Here is a 25076-nt window from a genome sequence, read left to right as displayed (position 1 = left end):
AGGATCCTTTGCAGCCTGCAATCAAATCAGACACCCACTACTCCCCCAGAGTACTGTGTGCCCCTTCCACACGCTCCTGATGGTTCCTACCCGCATATCTATCTCCCTGTTCACTTCTCACCACCTCCTTCTACATTTCAAACCAGGAGCTCCACACAGTAGCCCACTGTCCCCTGTCCCCGGCATCTCCCCAGCATCAGGCACTGCCTTACCAATAGCAGCACTCAATAGCTATTTGCTTGGTGTTGGGGCTCATTCACCAACTGTCAAATGACTGACTCCATTAACATAACCCATTCATCACACACAAGGCCAACATAATTAGTAATCTTGAATTCTATGCAGAACAATATCATAACATTAACATCTTACTGAACTGAAAGGAAATGTATAGAGATCATTACCATATTATTTTTAGGAGACTACAATAAGCAACGGTTAGCATGAGAAGCCCATGGATCTGGTCTAGATCATTTCTTCAGTAGAAGATGTATGTGGCTTTTGGTAGTAGAAGACTACATGGCTTCTGTTAGCCTCAGTGTATCTTCTACTGCTAAGAAGATTGGACTAAAAAAACTAGTCAAACCAAAGTACCATCCACGGGACGACAGTCTGGTTCTCAGAACTGGATAAGCCATAAAGAAAGGAGATTTATCTTAGCTTGCACCTAAGATCTAAGGTCAAAGGGTCAAGTCTAGCAGTAGCCCTCTTGCTGGCAGAGGCCCCAAGGAGTGCAGGCAGATATTACATGTTCCGAGCAAAGAGTATGAGCCAAATTGACTACTGTCCAGATGGTTCATTAACACACTAAAGCTCTCATGATATAAGTAGATTAGTCCAATCTTGAAGCAGAATGCTAATCACATTTTACAGGTCCTGCCTCTCACAGTCTCATGACAGACATTAAATTCCAACATGAGTTTCAGAGGGCAGGTTCTGGGTATGTTTCTGCTGCTGTGATAAATGTTCCAATCAAAAACAATGTGGGGAGTGTTTATTTCAGCTCACAGATTTAATCCATCATCAAGGGAAGCCAGAATAGGAGCTCAAAGCAAGAAGTTCGGGGCAGGAATGGAAGCGAAGCCATGGAGAAATACTGCTTATTGGTTTGCTCAGCTTGCTTTCCACATAATCCAAGTCCATGTGCCCATTATAACACACGACTACCTGCCTAGGGTGACACCACCCACCATGAGGAGCACCTGCCCCAACCATTCAAGAAAATTCTCCACAGACTCGTGTATCTGGTAGAAACAATTCCTCAATTGAGGTTCCCTCTTCCCAGGTGACATTATATGTGTCACACTGACAAAAAAAAAAAAAAAAAAACTAGTCAAACCAAAGTACCATCCACGGGACGACAGTCTGGTTCTCAGAACATGTTCTGAGCTGAAGCAATATTGAAGTCATGTGGCTGGGAAGGTCATTAGAAGGACCTCTCACACTTCCTTATCACCAGCAGCCCAGGAGCCTGTGTGCTTACAACAAGGCAACACAGCCAGGTCTACAGCAAAGGCCAAATAATATCAAATATATCTGGGCTTCTTTGTAGGAGATGTTCTTTTACTAAGACATCAGTAGTGTTCTGGTTCTCGGTGGAATGTATTGTGTTCTTGTAGGCAAAACTCACACAGAAGATGATCAGTGGGCAACTGCAATACCTGAGTTATACAGGGATCCAAAATACATGCAAAACCTGACTGATACATTCAGTGGTGCAGGCATGTGCTTATAATCTCAAGATTTCAGGGTTAAACCTAAGAGGATGAAGTTCATGAGCAGCCTTAGTTACGCAGCAAAATTGAGACCAGACTGATCTATATGTAGCCCTGTATCAAACAACCAAAACTAATTAGATAATTTCTCCTGAGGTTCAATTCCATTTTGATTAGTGAAAGCTACTGGTCACTAATACAGTGGATTTAAAAGAACACAAAAGCAATTCTAAAATTACATCTTTATTTCCACTGAATCATATTTAAGTATATAGTCTAACATACTGAGCACATGAGCCCAAACTGAAATCCACTACTGTCTTCAAGTATTGACAATTTGTATCATAAAATAATAAAAATTTAACTTGTCTATTTAAAAAAAAAACAATGAAAAAGAGGCCAAAATTCTCATGCAAAAAGTTCCCATTGTGGTTTATAAAAATGATACCACCTATTTTTAATTTACTATGTGGGTATTTTGGAGTTAAATTTAAAGTATACTAGTAAGATATACATTCATTCCTTAAAAGATGAAAATTTGCACAGTCTGTACCTCTAGTAACTAGTTGCAGGAATAATGTTCCAATAATGGCCCTCCTTCAGCTAAGGAGCCATTTCCGCCACAGAAAAAGATGCATTAGGATTTGTGTAACAGATGAGCACATGGGCCCCATCTCTGATTCATAGTTTAATTTCCCCACCAAGTTCTGGCTGTGTGCAAACCCACAGCTGTTACAGCTCATACACAGTGTCCCTAAAACATGTGTTCTAGTTGACTTCTTTGGTCTTTGGACTTTGTTCCATACCATTTTTGTTTCTAAACAAAGAGACAAAGTCTTCAGGTCCTGGGTGCATATGGGCACTCACAAGTGTGTCCAACCTTCTGACTTTTCTGGGTCACACAAAGAAGAACCGTTACTCGTAAACTTCACAGTCAAGTTACAAAAGAACTACAAATACATCTCATGATGTTTCAAATAAGTTTATGGTTTTGCAGTGGGACACATTCAGAGCTATTCTGGTCTATTCTGGTGTGCAGCCCTATAGGCTGTAAGCTGGATACTCCTGCAAGAGCCATGGAGTCTATATGATATGCAATAACCATGAAAGGGCTACATGAGAAGTAGCAAATATTCTATTATGAAGGTTTCAATGAGTCGTGTTTTGGTGGCTAAGGGAGCCATCAAAGTGACCGAGTCCACGTTAACAGGTCTTCAAATTGCTTTAATAAACACTAACATAAATTCATCGTTAGAACAGGAAAATGTTTCCCTTGATTGGTAAATCAGTTTTCAGCTGCCAAGAATTTCCTATACAGAGGGCCTTTTATGGATGGAGTGTCCCTCATCATTGGAAAGAAGAGCACAATGCGGTGAGCCCGATGCCTTGCTTCCAGTAGAGTCAAACACAAGCTGTTGGCACTTTGAGTAAGAGAATGCCTCCCACTGTGTGCTTCTATCAAAGTGACTTCTAGCAAGCAGATCCATGTGTCCTGGAAGCAAGAAGGGTAAGCACAAGGCTAAAAGGTCCTGGCTGAGCATAAGGACATCTGTGAGTTTGTCCACTCTAAAGCCTCAAAGGCTCCAAAGTTCCTGTGCTTGTCCAACCCTAATGGAACTCACTAGATCATTTTAAAAGAAAAAAAAGGTACGAAAATAGAAGAGGGGCTATCTGGGGAAGAGGAAAAAATATAATGGGATTGAGAAAGGGTTGAAGAGGGTAATGGGAGGTAAATACGACCAAAATGTTTTATAAACATGCATGAAAATGTCATAATGAATGCATTATTGTGTATAATAAATATGTGCTAATAAAAATGTTTCTTTTAGAACCCACACAATCCCCCAGGACACAGTAGGATCAACACAGTCAGGTCCCCACACAGATCTATAGACATAACCAAAGTTCTGGGTACTCTAGAACATTCTTACTGTTTTCTGAGTTTTGTTGCATTCACTGGTTCAACACTTAGCAACACAATTTTCAGAGGGGCATGGTGACTCTGACACTTGTCATGTTATCAATGACTTCCTGTGGGACATTGGGACTCAGCTTCCTCGTCCATAAACTAACACAAAGATTCTCTCTCCCTTTATTTCATCACAGAGTGGCTTTCTCGTGAGAGGTTTAATTGCCAACCCAACAACCCACTTTACTGGGTCAGTGCTGGTGCAACCAGATCACAGGAGTAAGCACCTCCCAGATGTCAGGAGACATCTGGTGCCCTTAGAGATCTGGACAGTACAATGTCCCCAGGAAGTCTGTAGTTCTTTGGCAGAAATCTGTTCATTTCAGATATTCTTCATTGGGCTACACAGTTTGGCAAAACAACGTAAATGCCAGGGTGGCATTTGGAAGCCCAGAAGCGTAAAATGGCTCCTTTGTGGCAAACCAAGCCTAGACTAAAAACAGCAATGACCTTCCCTCAACTCAATGCATCCTGGACAATGACAGGTGGAATATTTGTTTTGAATGTTGGACAACCAAGACCTGACATGACTTTCTCTCTGCCTGGTGGGTCATTCAGGCAAAACCTACTCTAGAATCACATAAAGTTCACACACACAAAAAAAAAACCCTGTCAGTTGCTAGGCCTGACTTTAACCCCTCAGGGAACAACTCAGTAATTTTTTTTAAAAAATTGCAAACCATGGTAGCCTTCATGCACAACTCCAGGGTCACCATTTCCATGTGTGACACAGAAGCTCCATTCAATCCATCCACCTGGACAATGGACTACAAAAGACAAAAGGGAAGTGTTTTAGGTCTGAAGCCCTAAAGAATGAAAAATCATAACCAAATGTTCATCTGATGTCTGCTTCCCTAAATATTAGAAGTTGCAGTCAGTAGTTAGACCAAGCACAGAGAAAGGCATCTATACCAGTGACATACACAAAGAACACCAATGGCAATGGATATGCAGATATCCTCAAAAGTCACGGGCAAGCACTATAAGCCAATCTTAACTACACATAAGCTATGTACCCTTGGCAAGTATCTTAACATCTCTGGTTCTTGGGGTCATCCATAAACCGGGAGTCCTAGTAGTGATACTTAAGACTTCTCATTCAGTTCATTACACATAGTGGGTAAGCTGCCTAAAACACCTGGGATAAGCATTTATTTGCACATTGGCTGTGAATTACAATGTTATCATTCACTGGTTTCTCAATGCATCTTCCTTTAAGGCCTAACTCTCTATTGATGTCCAAATGATAAGCCTTCGAGTCGTGAAAAGTATATTACCTTCCTCTACTAAAATGTGACCACACTCCAAAAGTCCTGGGTCTCACACAGATCCTTTCTGGGCTGGGATGAGCTGGGCCTCAGCTTGGTGGAATGTCGATGACCATTCCAGAGTCCCCCTGGAAGGAGGGTCATTTTACACCTCTGATGGCCTCTCCACATTATAAGGTAAGCTCAGGCCACTCCAACCAGTGTAGCCTTGTGGAAATCTGGGGGCCCTCACAGACTTCCTCACTCCCCATTCTCCACACCCCACCTTCTTGCCTCTGAGCATTTTCTGTCACAGAAAACCTCATGCTAGTGCCAAACATTATCTATAATTCCCTATGGCTCACCAGGTCTAAAAGATTTGGTCCCCATATGTGGGCCAGTGCCTAGGACCTTATGGATCTAGGCTAGCTCCGCTCCACCTCATCTCTTGCTACTTTCAAACACTATTTCCTTAGGAAAAAGTAGGGAACTGCTTCAGACTGCTGTCAGGGAAAAGCCTGGTATCTCCCTCCACTGCACAGATCTGTCATAGCTAACCTGAGTTTCATGCCTCCTAAACTTGTCACCTCACCCTGTCACTGTTGCACACCCACATAGATGCTCTTTCCTCTGGACTGTTGCACACACTGCTTTCCTTGTTTGGAACAACTCCTTCTGGCTGCATACATGGTGGCCTGGCCAGCCCAACTGGCCATATAAGGTCTCATCCAAACCATCACTTCCTCTAGATCCTACCAGCTGCCCTGCTAGGGACCTTCTCTTGACCCAGAGAGGGCCATATCAGAAGAACTCTCTTTCTTTAGTTTCTTCCCAGAGTTTCAGGAGAGACAGCACTGCCAAGGTCAGGCTTGGTGACTTCTACTTGACATGGCCCCACTGGACATCTGCTAATGGAATGAATCACTAGTCATTTGCTGTCACCCCCTCTGTATCCTTCACAGCACTCCTATAGCCTGGGAAGGCCCTTCTCACCCAAAGCACTTCTATTTATCATTACCAACTAAGCTATGGTGTGACTATGCCAAGAGAATCCTATTTATAGGATAGAGCCCTGTTACCAGCTTGGGATACATGTTCTATGCAAACTTCACATCCAAAGAGACCTGCTCCCTACTGTGTTTTCTCAAAGCAGACATCAAATGTTAAGATCCATGGATTTTGGTGGAGCTAAGGCTGTAAAGGAACCCAAACTATTCAGTCCACCTTTTATTAGACTCCGGTAGGTTACTAAAACCTACTGACACTTAAGAACTCAATGTTGTGACTGGACAGACGGCTCGGTGGTTAAGAGCACTGGCTGCTCTTCCTAAGAGCACGAGTTTAATTACTAGCAACCACATGCACATACATAATACATACATACCAGCAAAATACTCATAAAATATTTTTAAAAGCTCAATGTCACAGCTCAATGACTTATTTTTTTACATTGGCATCCTGTATTCACCAAGTCATGCTCTATTTGCTTAAAGTTTTTAGAAATAAAACAATATGATATGTAAAATGTCATCTTCAAGTTAATCCAACCAGAAAAAAACAAATACATCTGATACTTCTGGTGCCTAATCTTCATTGTGACTAGATTTAGAATATCTACACATCATGCATATCTGGTGATGTCTGTAAGGACATTTCCAGAGGTTTATCTAAAGGGAGACCTGCTGAGTATAGGCGATGCCACCTCATGGGCTGGGGCCTGGGCTGAATAAAGGGTAGGAAGGGAGAAAGGCAACTGAATGCCAGCATTTATCTCTCTACTCTTTGACTGCAGTAGACTCAGGGCAACCTTTATATTCCTATAGTCATGCCTTCCATGCTTGATGGAAAGCATTCTCTCACACCATCAGCCAAAATAAATCCTTATGTTGCTTCTTGTCACGTATTTAGTCACAGCGATGAGAGTAGCCAACACACTAGTGAATATTCTACTTTGTGAAAACTCCAAACTATGGAACTGAGTTAGGACAATTTTTAATTTAAAATACATGAAGGGTCACATACTTTGATTGGGAAGGATTTCTCATACATGCACAACCAGTATTGGAGGAAGAAAACGAAAGACTTCTTCACAATCATCCAAGCCATGACTTCAGCTTCACCTGTGTGACTACTGAGCAACCACTACACATCACAGTGCATGCAGACGACATATGCCATCTCCTGGAGACAACCCTAGAGAGGGAAGGACCGACTTGCATGCTACACACATTCACTTTTCTGTCCCTCCCTCTCCTAAGCACACCGGGATAAAAGTAACACAGGTACCAGGGTGTGCAAGCAGAAGACCAAAGAACAGCAGCCTATATGTCAAAATAAAAAGTCCTTTGGGCAGAAAGGATGCTGGAGAAGAAAACCGTGTCTGCAGCATAGGAATGCTTGACCTACGTGCTAGGACCTGGAAGGGGTGATGGGTTGGGGAACGGGAACCAAAAAATTTACAATGAAAAATTAGAACTCCACATCCCATCTCACTACCCACGCAAGTTTAGGAGCGATGCTCTCTTATCCCCTTATGGAAATTGAGGCCTCTTCACTGAAGACATCAAAGGGCAAGCTACACATTCAGAGACGAGGAAGAAGGAATGGAGGTTACAAAGAAAACAGGGGAGTGGGGTACCAGTTATCATTCGACTCCCCATCCTCATCCTCCTCCACCTCTCAAACTCAGTTCCCAGAACACAGCCAGGCTTCTACTACTTCTATGCCCTTCCCTGATGCTACAGGAGGCAGGTGCCAGTCAGCTCATTCCAAAAGTGGGTAGGTCAAATTATTGCTGGCCATTCCCTCAAAATGTAAGAGGATCTTCATCAGATGAGACACAATAAAGCACACACTGAGGTCACACCCTGGCCCACCTTGCTCCTTTTCAGGGTCACTCACTTCGAAATGGGAACAGGAATCTAAGGCTCCCTATTAAATATTTAGAGAAAGCCTCTAACATCTAAAAGAGAACAAAACACGTATTGTACTCTGTGTGTAGAGCACTGAATGAGTATAGGGAAACCTTAAGTCAGCTCCTCTGAAATTCTCAAGGAGAAAAAGCCAAAAGCCCAAATCTAGAAACAAAAACGAGAGCATTCCAAAAGGAGAAATCAAAAATGAGAAGAACGTCTTAGAACTAAAAATGATACAATAAATATAAAGTGACAAAGATAAAAGAATCCCAGCAGAGAACTGAAAGCAGAGATAAACACAGAGACAAATGTTGAGAAAAATCAGGAACCACTGAAGAAGCCCAATGTTTGACTAATGCAATTTCCAGGAGAAAAAAAATACAAAACAAAATAAAAATAACAGCAGAAAACAATTCACTGTTTTAGGAAAACCTCCTGCAACTGAAGGACTGAGTTTGCAAATGAAATGAGACCTAGAACAACGAATTAAAATAGAGCAGATGTTGTCTTCTGGGACACACTATCAAGAAACCCAGGAGAGAGAAGTTCCTAGAAGCAAGAAATCCAGTGTTGGAAGTCTGCCCATCTAGTCCAGCCAGGCTGGGGGCTCAGGCCTCTAATGCCTGCTACTTGGGAAGCTGAGCAGGAATGTCATGAGTTCTACAACTTCTGGGCACCATAGCAAGATACTATCTCAAGCTCAACTATTGGAGGAGCATATTGAAGTTCAGTAGAAGAACACTTGTCCAGCATGTGAAAACCCTGGGGTTTCATCTCACAGAAGTGTGTGTGTGTGTGTGTGTGTGTGTGTGTGTGTGTGTGTGTGTGTGTGTGTACAGAAGAGAAGTTAAGCATGGCATTTACTTAGCTCCACTGGGAATAATTTAACTTAAAACTGTGATGTGAATGATCACAGTGGGAGCAGGGCAAGAAGAGTTTATGTGGAAAAAACAAAGAACTCAGAACAAACCAAGGATAGCACTTAAGCTTTTCTTCAGAAGAAATGGGGACCCTCCCACTCTCTCTCTCTTGATTCCCAATTCAGCCTGGGTCTCCCTTAGACTTCTGGGTCAAGACGTGGCATTTTTCTCCAGGAGTACTAGTTAGGAAAGTCTAAGGAAAGCTGAGTATGTAATAGCTGAGAGAAAGAGGACCAGGAGAGCTGAAGTACAACAAAAGATGGTCAGTTTTATACAAATCCACTGGTTAGTTGATATAAAAGATGTGTATGTGTGTCTGTGTGGATCTGTGCATCTGTGTAAACACATGTACACTTGTGTGTGTGCATGTGCCTGTGTGTATATATGCATGTGTATATGTGTCTGTGTGTACACATATGTATGCGTGTTTGCATATGTCTGTCTGTGTATGTACTATGTATCTGCATGTGCACTTATGTTTGTGCCTGGGTTGTATGTGTGCATGGACATGTATATGTGCATGTGTCTCTGTGTGTGTCTGTTTATAGACATACACATGTTTACATGAATGTACACCTGTGTGTGTATCTTGGCATTCATGTGTACGGGTGTGGATATGCATGTGTGTGTTTGTGTGTGTATGGATGTATGTATGTACATAAAACAGGATTTTATTTTTATATGCATTATTCCCCGTAACATTTGTCTTTGACCTAAGTCAAGTTGACAGAATTTTTAATTCGGTCTCTTAGAAAAATAGACACAAAGAGAAATAAATAGAATGCTTTCAGATTTGAACAAATTCTCCAAGAAGAGAAGCACAGCTGAAATTCAAATACACAGATGTTCAGAGGCTGGAGCACGAGGGTCTCTGTGAGATCACGGTGAGTTCCAGGAAGTCTATCTCAACCTTTCCCCAAATCTGCTTCGAACTCACCCACTGAAGGATTTTAAATATGTTATATATTTTACAGGAATAAAATATAAAATGAGCAACTAAGACCAATAAAGTCTTAGGAAAGGATTAAGTAAAATTGCATTTGACTGGGAAAAAACCTTCCAAGAATGTACAGGCACCCTTAGCCCAGCCATCCAAGCAGAGTTCAGGAGGGCCCTCATTTACATTCTGTGTGGTGCCCTTCTGCACCAGTGTCGGAACACAAACAAGGCTTCTTAGTGCTGTTGCGCAGGGTTTTGTTTTAAAGGGTTGACAGCCCTCTGAACTGGGTAAAAGCCATTACATTTGCTACTACTCATGAGGTCAACTTTCATTTCCAGTACAACAACTTCTATATCCTATTTTCCATGCCCTCCACTCATTAATTTAACGCATCAGAGGCATGAGACTCACTGACATTTATTGATATATTTTTAATTCTAATGTATGCTGGGTTTTACACATTGTCATTTAGATTAAAGGAAGCACTTCTCCACATTCATAGTTACCTGGGTTGTTAAATGTGACCTTAAATGAACTTCAAACAACTTTATGAATTCTCCAGGAATGCTTTTGGAAAATTTAGTTTATTAGTATATCACACATAACCATTATAAAGTATTTTCCTTTTGCAAAAAAGGAAAGAGAGAGAGAGAAACTAATAGATGTTACTGTCCAGCTGTTCACCTCAAAGTTCATGGCAGTTAAGTTCCCGGGCAAGTGTTGGGAAATGGGGCAACAGAACTGATTCAGGTCAAGGGCTCCACCCTAGTGAACAGGTTAATGTTGGTATCTGGGGATTAGTTGGTTATCCCTGGGTTTGCTATAAAAGTAAATGTGGCATCTTCTTCCCCTGTTGCTCTCTTCCTTTTGCTTGCCTTTCCTCCCTCTACCAGGTTCTGAGACAGGACAACAGCATTTGTCAGATAGGGGCACCATGCTCTTGGACTTCCCAGACTCCAGAATGTAAATCAATAATCCATGATATAGTCAGGTATGGTGGCGCACACCTTTAATCCCAGCACTCAGGAGGCTGAGGCAAGAGGATCTCTGTGAGCTTGAGACTAACCTGTTTTACACAAGCTACCCACGGCTATCTCAAAATCATTATCATCATCATCATCATCATCATCATCAATCATCATCATCATCCTGTTCTTTATAAATACCCATTTGTGGGCATTTTTACAACAGAAAACACATGACTGTAAGAGGCAAGCCCTAGGTCAGGTGGTCAGAAACATCCTCAGGAGTGAGTAACTGTGAAGACTGAAGACAGAGAAGAGGCTGGGTAGGGAAGATGGAGACGCGGCAGAGCCCTGAAGCAGGAGACTGGTTTGGGGGAAGCTAATGACTATGCCATGACTTGGCCCAGTGAGGAGTCAGTTGCTAAGCAACTCCCAACATCCTCCTATGCCCTGTCAATGAAAACACCTGTACTGAAGCCCAGCAGTTCCAAACATCTTCCTTAAAGGCAGTGTCACTTCCACAAACACAGTCACCCAAGCCAGCATCCAAATACCCCCACCTCACCCCACTAAGCCACAAAGGCATCTGGACCAGCTAGAGTCCACATGACACCTCACCTGTATGCAAGAACCATTTCTGGGTCAAAAGGGCAAACACAAAAAGGAAGTGAAATATGATGAAACTGGGTCACTGGGCAACTCAAAAAAAAAAAAAATGGAACTCAGCCTGAATAATTGATGCCTGTGGCAGAAAACAGAGGTTGCCTCTCTGGGTGAGGCACTTCCGTGGAGGTGGGGACTTCTGTGGCAGAGGGGGAACCTCTGTGAGGGTGGGGATGTCTGTGGGGGTGGGAAGTCCCTGTGGGGGTAGGGATCCCTATGGGAATGAAGCCCGTATGGGCACGCCTGTCTCTACCTTGTTTTCAGTAACCAAGGAAATGGTACCTTCTAACCTAGCCCCTTTGGTTCCACCCCTCACCAAGTGCTCTGCAGAGATGGGCTGGCTGATCCCCATCTTCCTGGCTCTTGCTCCTCCAGGTCACACCAAAGACTGAATAGGAGCTGAGCACAGAATCTAGGTGGACTGAGGCATAAAGTTCTGAGCTAGAGAGACACTTCTCTCCAAGAGAGAATGAGGACTACACCAGGCCTGATGCCACAAGGCTTTAATCCAAGCTAGTTAGGAGGCTAAGGTAGGAGGGTCATAAGTTCAAGGCTAGCCTGGGCAACTAATGGAGATCTTGTCTCAAAATTTTAAAAAGGCTGGATATGTAGTTCAGCAGTGGAGCTCTTGGCTAGCTAGCAGGTGAGTGAGTGTGTGTGTGTGTGTGTGTGTGTGTGTGTGTGTGTGTGTGTATAGCAGCTAGGCTCTGTCCCCAGTGCTTCGAGGTAAGAACAGGAGGGAGGATATTGTGAGGTCCAATAACAACCTCTTCCTAAACTGCCATCCCAAACTTTGTCCTTCTACCCAGCACATAAAACCACCTCCCCTCTCTCTATCCCTGACTCTTTCTCTATAGGAAAAAAAATTCTTGACTGCTGCTATGTATTCTGTTTCCATAAAGCAACTCAGCAGTCAAAACATAATAGTGGATACAGGCCAGTTCAACTGCACTTTTTACAGACTCATTGACCCATGCCCCACCCCCTCAATCCCAATACCCTTTTGCCTTGGTCTGTTTTGTTGCTCTAACTGAATAATCATAGAGAGGGGGAATTTTGAAGACGGAAACACTGCTTGGCTGTGACTCTGGTGGCTGGGAAGTCCAGGAACATGATGTCATCATCAGGTAAGCCTCTTGCTGCAGCTTAACATGGCGGGGACATCACATGGGAAGACAGAGCAAGCACACTAGCTCCAAACTTTCTTTCCCCTCCTGGGGCCTTTCCTTGTGACCTCACCAGCCCTAATTAAAACTTCTACTTCCCTATCCCATTGCGATGAATTCCCAACATGTGTATTTTTAGGGGACACTTTAAAAGTATACCATCCCTTCATCGACTGCCTAAAAATTCCTGCTGCTTCTTCCCAACTCCTGTGTGGCAGTTTAACAATCTCAGCATCACCTGTCATATTCATAGTCACTAACTTGTTTCTCTCCCTGTCCCCAACCCCCCCCCCCAGGATCAGACTGTGTCTCCATCATCTTTCTGTTCCCAGCAGCAGGAACAATGACACACCCCACTTACTTGTACTCATTTGAATCAATTGGGGCAGCCTGAGAACATTCATGCACAGAACAAGATAAAAAGACAGACGTGCCAAATGGAGCTGAGGCAAAGTGATTACCTAAATCTCTGCAAAAATCACTGACGCTGCCTGAAAAGGTGACTGGGAGGGTCAAGGCCGCTACAGCAAGGAGGAAATCTCTACTGGTTTCAAGCAGAAACACAGATCCCCTGAGATCAGCCCCGCTTTGGCTGGTCCTGAGGATGGAGGCTGAGAGAAAGCTTCACAAAGAGCCACTGTGTCCACCAGGAAACCCTTGCTCAAGAAATATTTGTTGAAGGCTCAATATCCAAAGGGCTAAAGCTGTTTTTAATAGACTAAGTCCTTTCTACTTTGAAGGCCCTTTCAAGCCAGCTCCACCCTGCTGGGGCTACAGCAAGACTACCCAGTGCACCTAGATCCATCACAGCCTTCTGGACATCTGATTTAGGTATCCCATATTATTCTCCCACTCCCCCCAATCCCATCCCACCGGTGAGCCAGGCAAATCTCCCTAGTCTGAGGGCACCCAGCGCTCACTCCCTCTTTATTCCTGGTTTATCCTACGTGAAAAGCTCTTGGCATTAACCTCACTTTTTAAAATTGGACTCCTTCTTTTAAATCCACCCTACACTCTGCACAAAAGCTTTCACCAGCATTGCCAAATTATACAGGATCTGCACTTTGCCCTATGCTATAAAGTCCCAGAGACTGTCACATGCAACTCAGAGCCAGAGTGTAGTGTTTGGTTCAACTCAGGGTACCACCCATGCCTTCCCCAGCAGAAGGGAAGTTCTCAGGACTTCTAGACACTACACCAGACTGTACATGCGCTCAGCTGTGTCTTCTGATAGCACAGGTCAAATATAAATGATATCATTTCTTTTCTATTGTTACAATGAAACACAGCGACCCAGGTAACTTATATAAGAGTTTACTTGGGCAGATGTTCCTTGGTTTCTGGTAGTGGGGTGAAGGCATTGCAGCAGGGGTGGGAAGCTAAGGGCTCACAGCTTGAACCACAAGCAAGAAGCAGAGAGGGCAAACTTGAAATGGCATCAGTCTTTAAACTCTGAAAGCCAGTCCTCACTGACATACCTCCTCCAACAAGGTCACACCTCCTAAGTCTCTGAAACAACACCATCAACCGAGGACCAAATATTCAAATACCTGAGACTATGGGGAACATTTCTTATTCAAATCATCGCAAGAAATGAGCAAGGAATTTGGCCTGGATCTATTAATAAACTGAAAAGTAATTGCTATTGATGCCGAAACAGCCACCTCCAGACAACAGTAACTTCATAGTGTTTCTGGAATCACTAACTAATTCTGTATTATTGGAAAACATGACCCAAGTTGTCTTGTGATATTCTTTAGAGCCATGGAGTAGAAAGAATATTGAACTTATGAACTCATCAAGAAACATCGTATGTCTCACAGAGTGGCCACTCACCACATGGGACCCTTTACATTTAAACTAAATACAATTAAAAATATATTTATCAAGGGGATGTTGATGGAGAGATGGCTTAGTAGGTAAAGTGCCAACATCCACACAGAGACAAGCAAAGCAGATCCTAGGAACTCAACAGCAGCCAGTCTGACTAAAACGGCAAGCTCCAGGTTCAGTGAGAGACCCTGTCTCAAAAACTAATATAGAGAATGATAGAGGAAGATGTCCAATGTGGACTTCTGGCCTCCACAGATAACCTCACAGAGAGTGCATGGCACACACACTGGTGTGGGGGTGGGGGGGGCATGCACATACCATACTTACAAGGAGAGCTAAAGAGAGCACTGAGTCTCTCCAGCCCAGTGGTTCTCAACCTTCCCAATGCTACACTTTAATACAGTTCCTCATGTTGCGGACCATAAAATTATTTTCATTGTTATTTCATAGCTGTAATTGGGCTACCGTTACAACTTGTAAGATAAAAATCTGTGTTTTCCAATGGTCTCAGTCAACCCCTGTAAAAAGGGCCATTCAATCCCATGGGGGTCATGACCTAGAGGTTGAGAACCACTGTTCTAGCCATATTTCACATGTTCAATAACCCCTCCCCCCCAAAAAAAAAACCCTACTGTCACTGCAATGCCCAAAACAAGTGTAGAATCATTTCCCTCATGGCAAATACTCTACTGAACAGTGCATAGGGAAGTCATCCTTGGGAGTTCTGTTCACTTCAAAGGACCTCCGTTCCCTTTTGTGTAAAATGAAGATAATATGCATAACAAGATGTAATTGAGGTGCTAATGTGAAAACCTTTTATAATAATTATAATCACTCAGCTTTGACAAGCCACCAAAACTGTCGTTTTCTGACTGTTATCGGTGGGACTTGGATGCTAGTGACTACACATATTACCAAGATGCAGCCATTAACTTGAGGTTAGGATGTGTACCATCTGGAGTCACCCAGCAATGGAAACAGTATCTTATGGAGAAGAGGACACACAACTCCAGAAAGTGCTCGAACCTGACACTGCTCAAACTTGAGTGTGCATCCAGTCACCTGGCGAGCTGGAGAAGACCTGGACATCTCCATCCCACCTCCAGAGGTTCTGGTTCGGCAGGCTTGGGATGGGCTTACCCAAGCAGGAAATGCTGCTGCTAGTCCATGCTCGCTCTCCCCAGGTCCCTGCTCCACTGCAAACTGGAGTGAGCATCAGAGCAGGGGACAAAGAGTGCTTGACCCCAAGTGGGAGTTTGGGATGTGCCGTTTTCTGAACCAACCCCACAGATGGCATTCCTAGGACTCTCAGTGGGTCTCACCGGCATTCTGGTGTGCCCAAGATGACTCAAAAGTCAAAGCGCCCAACGACCCCTGCAAGGTGTGTCCCTGTGTAGCCATCTCAAGCATACCAACTTGCTGTGCTTTTAACAGTTCCACAGGTAGGAGGAGATGTGTTCACACAACCCTAGACATGAAGAAAAACTCCTCCATATGGACTTTTAGATGTCATGGTCACCAATAGTGAGTTCAAAGCTTGATCAGGGCAGCTTTTTAAGGTGCAGAGACATGTGACTCAAAAGAGGGACTGCATCAAAAGCTGTATTTCACAATCAGGGCCAGCAAGAAGACTTGGAAGATGAGCATTTTGTTACATTCCTTCCTGATCCAGGGCCACTCTTATAAGTCTATAACCAAATCCAGATTACTACTTACCACTTTCCTTTACCAAAAAGCAAAGATGCACACCGAGCTTTCCATTAACTCTAATAATAGGCAAGCATGAAAATTCTTTATGTGACTATCAGCTTGCAAATGGATAAGCCAATTGTGACATACTCCCCCAAAGTAGCATAACACTCAGGAATTAAAAAAATAATAATAAAAAGAACAAATAACTGATGTACATAGCAGGAATGAAACTTAAGACTTGATTCAGAGTTGGTGCAGTCAGACACAAAAGATACCATGTCGTGTGATATCATTGTGTGTGACTTCAGAAAAGATACTTGACATGGTGTTAAAGCAGATCAGACCATGGGGTGAGGACTGACAAGCAGCAGACCAAAAGTGCCCTTGAGGTTGTGGTGGTTTGAGTAAGAATGGCCCCTCTGGCTCATCTATAAAATGCCCTGCCCAACGCTGGTGGGACTGACTTGGAAGGATTAGGAGGCATAGCCTTGTTGTCTGCCTGCTTGCTGCCATGCTCACGTTACGATGGCAATGGTCTCTAACCCTCTGGAACTGTGAGCCCCCAACTAAATGCCTTGGTCATGGTGTTGTGTCACAGCAAAACAAAAGTAACTAAGACACAAGTTAAGAGAATAATTTAAATCTTGTTTTGTTTTGTTTTGTTTTTCTAGACAGGGTTTCTCTGTGGCTTTTGGAAGCTGTCCTGGAACTAGCTCTTGTAGACCAGGCTGGTCTCAAACTCACAGAGATCTGCCTGCCTCTGTCTCTGGGACTAAAGGCATTGGCCACCAACGCCCAGCTGGAGAATAATTTAAATCTTGATCGTCATTATATACACACAGATACATGCATACCTAACTATGTACATACAACATCTACTTTTTAATGTAAATAAATTGCAAAAAGTTTATTCTTAGAAACAAAGGTATCCAGCTGGAAATATGCGCAACAGTTAAGAGCGCTTGCTGCTCTTGAAAAGGATCTGCATTCAATTCCCAGAACACACTTCAGATGGCTCACATCCTCCTCTAACTCCAGCGCCAGGGCATCCAGTGACCTCTGGACTCCACAGACACTTGTATACACACGCACATACAACACACAACACACATACAACACACAACACACTTACAAATTCAAATGTAAATATTTTAAAAAGTAAACTGTCACTTCTGTCTCACTGGTTAACTTCCAGCTATGTTTAAAACTGTAACACTAGCTACCCCTGTGAGAGGGCTGGGTGCAGGCGTGGGAAAGATTTCTAAAATGTTTACCCTTTTATGCTTTTTGATCTCTGGAATTATGAGGTTATCTTAGTTATTTTTAAAATTAAGAAAAAAATTTTGAAAACGTGTTTTTTGTAAGCTAAATGAGTTAAGACAGGGCATTCTGGAGCCTTGTATAATCCAGGCCTACGGCACCGTGGCCCCATTTGTTTCCATTGTAGAATCCTTGATTCTGGAGTCTGGCATTACATTCAGCCTACATTTAATCAGACTTCATGATATGACTTAAGATCTATTTTTGGCATTTCTTCACATCAGCATTTTTTTCACAAGTATGTCATATATAAGAATATGTATGTGTATCTGATTAGAGAATGCTACCTCTGTGGTTTCATCTCCCATGTGTGTGTCCTTTGATCAGACTGGAGATAATCCAAATCCCCATGGCCCATTTCACTCCTGGTTTTCCAGTGCACAACACCAGTATTACAGATCATAGTCAGGTGGTCAATGTCAAAACTTCTGAGTCAAATTCAAAATCCTGAAAGCAATTATTAGTACCAGATATTAAATTATGCAAACTGCAAATGTGCAAAGTTATTTTCCACAGGAATGGACCAGCAGCAATGATACATGAAGCACGACACTGGGGATGCTAAGATTTGGATTTTTCTTTTTTGTTTCTTTTTGAGACAGGGTGTCATTCTATAGCCCATTATATTTTAACACAATGACTTCTTTTTCTCATAGAAAATAAAAGCTTTAGCATTCCCAAGACACAGAATATTAAGAACCAAATGAGGCCATAGGCCAACCAGGAATGATGGCTCATATGTTTAGTGTTAGTACTTAGGAAGGTGAGGCAGGAGGATTGTTATGAGTTTGAGACCAGTTGGATAACAGAGTAGTAACTTGTTTTTTCTTTTCAGACAAAAAAAAAGGAAAAGAAAGGAGGAATGAAAATAAAGACCAGATCATTTGAGAGGAAATAAACTGGCTTTTTTTTTTTTTTGCTTTTAAACTATAAAAGCATATTTTAACACGAGGAAGAAATAAAGAAGATTTTAAAAAAAGTTCTGGCATTAATAAAGCAGTCATAAAGTCTGGTAAATTATAACACAAAAGCAACAAGTGCTTCAGAATTCAGAGAAGGATGGCTGTCTGTCAGAGGAAATGCATGCATGGAATCCAGCCACTGCAAACAGGAAAAACAGAGCAAATAAGATCCTAACAAGGTTCAATGTCTGCCCACTATCTATCTTTCCATCAGAGTGGTAAATAAAATGGATGGGACACAATACACATATGGAAAATATCAAATATACTTTCTAATTATCTATACAAAAAATAGTTCCAACAGTTGTTCTTAAAGAATATGTCATAGGGAGACTGGAGAGGTGGCTCAGTCAGGAATGTGGCTGCCACATAGCATAAACACCTAAATTCAGTTCCCTAGCACTACCTGAAAGCCAGGAGTGATGGCATGTATCTGTAACTCCAGCACAGAAATCGAGAGATAGGCAGATCCCTGAGGCTCATTGACCAGCTGTATTGATGAACTCTAGGTTTAGTGAGAGACCTTGTTGCAAAAAACTAAGGGAGAACAATTTAAGAGAGCCACTGGCCTGTACTACATGCACACACATAGATGTGGACCAGCGACACACACAAACTCCCACACAACCCACACACACACACACACACACACAAGAATACATCATAGGAAAAATATTTGCAACTCATTACATTAATTATGCTAAAATCCATCCTATAAAAAGAGCTTTAGTAAGTCAATAAGAAGATCAGGGTCTAAAGTGAAGAAACAGACAAGATTTGTTAGAGTTAAATGGGCACTGCAGAGAAAAGATAATCACAGTGGCCTTGAGCACAAGGAAAACATTCAGTCTCAGACAAACACAAATTTAAAACCATACCAAAGTACCCTTTCCACCTAGTAGACTTACAAGATTAAAATGTTTTTCAAAAATCTTGGCAAACGTCTAGCCTTGCAAGCAGTCACACTCACTGATGATGGGCAAATAAGCTGGTAGAACCCCAATGACAATACAGTTAACAGCCATTGAAATGACAGACAAGGGCACATGCCCTCTGACCCAACAGTGTTTTACTTGTGGGAATCATCCTTTAAAATGTTTTTTTATACACGCCAAATGCTACACATACAAGACTCAGCTATCACACTAAAAATTCAAGCGCTGGGAACTCTGCCTGAGCCTCCTTAAAAGGTTCAATACTCTGAGACCTCTTACCAAGTAATTCTATGCATTGAAAAAAACTAGGAAGTGACCAACAGGCACCCACGCTTACATGAGGAATCCTTACTATTCTAGCCCACAGTGTGCACAGAACACAGTGCTTCTGCTGAAACAGACAGAGAGCTAACAGCCCCAGTGGCCTCTGGGAGGAAGCTGATAAACTGGGGAATGGGCGTGGGAATGAGATTTTCAAAGGGAAGAGATTTTCAAAGTGTTTAGTTTTGTACCTTCAAACTTAAAGAATTTGGTGTCTTTAGATAGATAAGATTTAAAACATGCTGCTTGTTGGTAAATACGTGAGACAAAGCCAGCCCTCAGACTTGGTTTCCTGCCCCAGCCTAGCTCAACATGATATAACCTATTTATTTAAGGGCTCAGGTAACCTTACAACAGGATAGAGAGTTGGGATAAACTCCAGAAATAGCAATAGCTGAGAGACCCAAAGTTAATTAACATCCGCAGACAGAAACAAGACACAGCTCGTTTTCAGAGTAAACCTAGGCAAGCTGAGATCTAAAGAAAATCCTTCATGCTGCCCAAGTTAATCTAGGAAAATGACAGGCTATGTCTGTCTCTCTTGTGCATTTATTTCTCAACTTTGGGGTTAAGAAATCTATGTCCTGTAAATAGGTATCTGTTAGTGAAACTGCTTGTTCTGCACTGCGAGGGTCGTGTTTGTTACGAAGACAATTGGCAAATAAGGTTTTTCTCTGCCCTCAGAGCACTAGTACCACATGACAGGGCACAAAATCCTTCGGGGATGGAGCCAGATATTGCCTGGTGCTTACCTAGGCAGAACACTTTCTGGTGAGACAAACCTGTTGATTGGGGGCTATTCAAAACACATTCCTGCCTATTCCCTCTGGAGTTCGCCTGAAATTACTACTGCCTGCCCTCCACCCACCCACACACACACACACACACACACCACGCTGTGCAACTGGGGAGGGGCGGGGCGATGTGCCTAATCCACCTGTTTGTTTACCTCCTGCTTTCTCATCTGGGAGCAAAACCTGTAAACCCTACCCTCCAGGGGAAGGAAAAACAAACCATTCACTGCCCATCTCCGGTGGCTGATGAAGGGCAGCAGTTTTGATACTGTACCTAAACTGATCCAGATACGCCTCTGTGGGTGCAAACATCAATTCATGCCCAAGCGCCCATGTACCACCATGCTTGTAAGTACAGGTCAAGACCTGCGAGTTGGCAATACCAGGGCCGAAGTTTTCAAGAGCTCTGGGACATCCCTCGACACAGGAACACGTGGGTCATCAGACCATCACCTCCCCTTGGAGGGTGGACATCTGCAGCAAAGGTGACAGCCACTCACAGGGAAGTGCGTCTGGAGGAAAGTTGAAGCTCTTGCTTGACTACCTGTTTTCAGACAGGTGACCAAGCAAGTGGGACGGGGCTGTCACTTCCACCGCAGCGCCCAGCTCACCCTGGCCAGGCACATCCGGCCCCGGGCGCCCCAAGGTCACCTGCCCTCCGGGGCGCCCCCACCCAGCCCCAGAGCTCACCAGAACAGCAGGTTGGCACCCAGGAAGGCGAGCAGGCTGCGCAGCGGCCTCTTCCAGCTCAGGAGCTCGTCCGCGCGACATCCCAGCCACAGCACCGGCTCCCCGAGCAGCCAGGTCAGGGCGGCGGCCACCTTGTCCGCGGCCTCCTCCTCCTCCTTCACCTGCGGCCCCGCGCCCTCCGGCCCTGCCTCGGGTCCAGCCTCCTCCCCGGGAACCCCGGGCCTCGGCGCCGGTTCCTCCGCAGCCGGGGCTGGGCATCTTTGCGCGGCGTGCTCCCCGGGCGCCGGGCTCGCCATCTTCAGCGGTGCTTGGCTGGCTGGCGGGGACGGGGACGGGGACGGGGACGGGGACGGGGATGGGGACGGGGAGGGGCGCGGGCGGGCGGGCGCGCGCGCCTGGCGGTGAGCGCCCGGAAAGCAGCGGCGACCGCTCAGGGTTCGGGGTTCGCACCGTGGGGCGCCGGCAGCTGGGTGCCTTGTGACGTCAGGCCCGGCCGCGCGGGGGAAGAGGGTGCGGTCAAGTTCGCGCAGGGGCGGGGCCGCCCTGGGCCTGGCTCCGCTCGCTCGCTCGCTCGGTGGATGCGAGCTGGGCGGCGTCCGTGGGTAGCTGGGGACCAGAGGAAAATCCTTCCTTTTCCCTTCCAGCTGAGTAGGCCAGGTAGAGAGGACTCCTCTCAAAGGAAGTCTGGGGTTTGGATTTTAAAGGGGCGAGGAGGGGACAGTCTCACTTTGTCCAGCCACAGCCACCAGTCTTCCATCCTTCAGTATTGAAGAAAATGTCCGGATGCTCCCGGGCCGTTAATTTCAGCACTCAGGACTCATCACGCCCCTGTCCAGGTCCCTTACAGGGACGCCCTGCCCAACTGTGTCAGATACAAACGCTGACCTGGGAAAGGAAGAAAAGCACATTTGGGGTCAAGGAAGGGCCTCTGGTTTGGCCCACTGATTTTAGGAGTGAGGACCAGACAGGCCGCAGTGCAAACAGGTAAAGACTCTTGGTTAAGTGAGCTGTTTTTTGGCTCTGTAGTGAGAGTTGCTTTTTGCAGTGTTGGGGAGCAGAGAAGCCAGAGGATGGCCGCCTGTGACCCTACTCTGCTACTGTCCCAAGCTTCGGAGATTGCTGCTTGATTGGCTGTGTTCTCCATATCACAAGGGGACCTCAGGGCAGAGGTGGAGAATATTGCCCCCCCAATGTGGTTCTCCTGGTTGAATGTGGGAGAGAGGAAGGAATGGCTGTGAATGTCCAGTCTCCGTTTGTTCCTCCAGAATAGAGTACCCATCCTTCAGTCCTGAGAATTGATGCATCAGGGCCATCGTCTGTATCCAGCCTACTTTCACCGATGAAGTGGTTCATTCCCAAAGCACTGGAAAACCGTTGCCTCAAAGGAGCCCCTGGGTTAAAGTTTGTAATGTCCATCTAGATGGCCAATATAAACCTCTGTGTCTATGTATGCAAACATCTATGCATTATAGACTAGATGTGGACAGTTACCTGAATGTGTGTTGTAGTTGAAGGGAGCACATGCCTAGGGTTCACAGACAGGTTTGTTGACCACCTACTATGTGCTTGGTGCATTACTAGGCCCTGTGGGTGTGGCTTCCACCTGCAGAAGGCTCACAATCCAAAAGGCACCACTTATAATTGATAAATGCAGTGATGGAAACCCTCAGTGACATGAGTCCTCGTTTAAATTGCATCCAAAGTCAAGTTTCGGAAGGGTTTGGGATGTGATGGCATCTGCCCTCACTTGTAAAACCCAGAGAGATGGGGGATGGGTGGCAGAGGGAGCTGTGCTTCCTGTTGGGAGGTTAGCGTGGAAGAAGGCCTGGATGAGTTGCAGATAGAAATCAGGCATTGTATTCTCTGAGGACCTTCAGTTATTCCTCAAGTGACAATGTTTTTTTGTTTTTGTTTTTTAGCTGAAGGCAGTTTGCAACCCTTTGTCATTTCAACTTGCTTTTTTTAGGGGTACTCAGGTGACACCTCCATAGAAAGAGGCCCTGGAAGTAATGAAAAAGCAGTGTGGAAATGATTCAATCACAACACTCCCACACCACACACACACACATACACACACACACACACACACACACACACACACACACACACACACACACACACGAGACTTGGTCCAGTGTGAGATTTCCTTGCCCTTGGTTGAGGAACTTTGGGGAGATAAAGATGCTTTGGGGTATAATTTGGTTTCTGTTTAACACTCAATGGAGATTTGCACTGAGAATCCAGGGCATTGGGATTCCAGAACCAGTAAGAACCGGTATCCCTGCCATCCAAACCCAGTGTCAATAAGCTTTCAGAGACAAGTTTACAAGATTCTTCACATTCCTCCTCCCTCTAAATTCTAATTATTGTCGTCAGGATTTGTGGATGCAGTAAAAGCTGCTGGCAATGAAGTCACCAAAAGCTCTGGCTGCTGTGTGCACTTTGCAGTCTTCATTCTCTCCCTTTATGATAAATCTTCCCAGCAGCTCTGCCTTCTGATTGGCGTTCTCACCCCTCTCAAATAACTATGGAGAAAAAGCTGCTCAGATGGTGTTGTGGTAAAGACTGGACTGACTTCGATCATTCTATCTTCTTTGCCTCTGACCTCTAATAAATCCTGAAAACTTGTAGGATAGGAGTCAACACTACGGTAGATACATACAACAGTACTACTGGGTAGTTTTTCTTTACCTAATTATCTTTGTGATGCCTGAGTAATGTATTCACTCCAAGCATAGGAAACTATTGCTGAATAGAGGCAATAAGTCTTGTTCCCTACCTGTAATAGCTTTGATGTTTAAAAGCACTGTGGTGCAGGGGTGGTGGAGCAAGGCTTTAATCCAAGCACTGGTGAGGCAGAGGCAGTAACAGGAGCAGGCTGATATCTGTGAGTTCAAGGCCAACCTGGTCTACATATCAAGCTCTGGTCCAGCTGAAGCTACACAGGGAGACCCCCCGACTCAAAATCTCAAAATAAATAATTAAAAATAAGTCCAGTGCCTTCAGTACTATTTAAGATTCCTTTTTGAATTTGTCCTTGGTGTTTATTGGAAACAGGGTCATGAATGAGATATATATATATATATATATATATATATATATATATATAATATATATATAATGAAGAGGGCAAGGAAGCTCGAAAGGTAATCCCCAAAAAATCAGAGGGAGAAAAAATTGTAACTACTGGGTGGAAAAAGAACCACTCTTGAAAAGGCTGGCACAAAGCACACAGGAGAAGGTAGAAAATTCTAACACAAAAGAAAAAGAATAAATAATTAACTCCTGGGTACAGAGTCTCATTGGGCAGAAATCAAGCTGAGCTTCAGAAGAGCTAGAAACACACCAGCCAGACTGTTTTTTCCCACTTTCCCTTTGGATTCCTGCCGTGAGTCCAGGGTTCTCAAGGAAAAGGAGTCACTATGCATGTTATATGTGCCATCACTCCTGCAGACAGAACTTTTGTGAGTTAACATTTTTCAAGCATTTCTAGCCCTATCTTCTTACCATGCCTTCTCTTCCTTATTCCTATCTTTCTGGACATTTTAGTCACTGAACCAAGACCCCCCAATAGCTCACTCTAAGCACAGATCAATAAGGACATCACATAACAGTAACAACAGAAAAGGAGATCTGACCCCACCTTACATCCTCCCCTGGTCTATTTCCTAGTTGGTATCACAAAAGTAATTAATTCTCTTTCCGTGTCAGCTGAATGTCTGTGGTGCTTGTAAAACAAGTCTATCCCAGCCAGATGTGTCCGTCTGAGCAGCATTCCCTAAAATAGGTGCTTACCGCAAACAAACGTACATTGCATGCTGGTCCCTCACATACCTGCTGGGATGCTCAGTTTGGATAGCGCTTCTGATGGCAAAGAGGGATCATATTTTCTTTTCTGTCCTAGAAGAGGTCATATCTGCAGATCATATGAGCATAGCAACACAAAGGCTTGCCCGAGTACCTTGATGTCTTTCTTGGGATCACTGAGTGTGTGTACAGTGACTGTGCCAATTAGGAAAGGCACCCCTA

General features: G+C 44.1%; 1 protein-coding gene across 1 annotated transcript in view; it reads right to left on the bottom strand.

Annotated features, from left to right (window-relative positions):
• Retreg1 (reticulophagy regulator 1) overlaps positions 1-21514 on the bottom strand; it is a 124650-nt gene extending 103136 nt beyond the window's left edge. The window contains exon 1 of the mRNA XM_027400043.2: positions 21048-21514. Within this exon, the coding sequence (XP_027255844.1) occupies positions 21048-21343 (296 nt within the window). The 5' untranslated portion in view covers positions 21344-21514. The remainder of the gene's footprint in view (positions 1-21047) is intronic.
• Positions 21515-25076: the final 3562 nt, after the last annotated feature.

This window comes from Cricetulus griseus, chromosome 2, assembly GCF_003668045.3.
Source record: "Cricetulus griseus strain 17A/GY chromosome 2, alternate assembly CriGri-PICRH-1.0, whole genome shotgun sequence".
In the NCBI taxonomy this organism is placed as follows: domain Eukaryota; kingdom Metazoa; phylum Chordata; class Mammalia; order Rodentia; family Cricetidae; genus Cricetulus; species Cricetulus griseus.
This window is presented reverse-complemented; position numbering and strand designations above follow the sequence as displayed.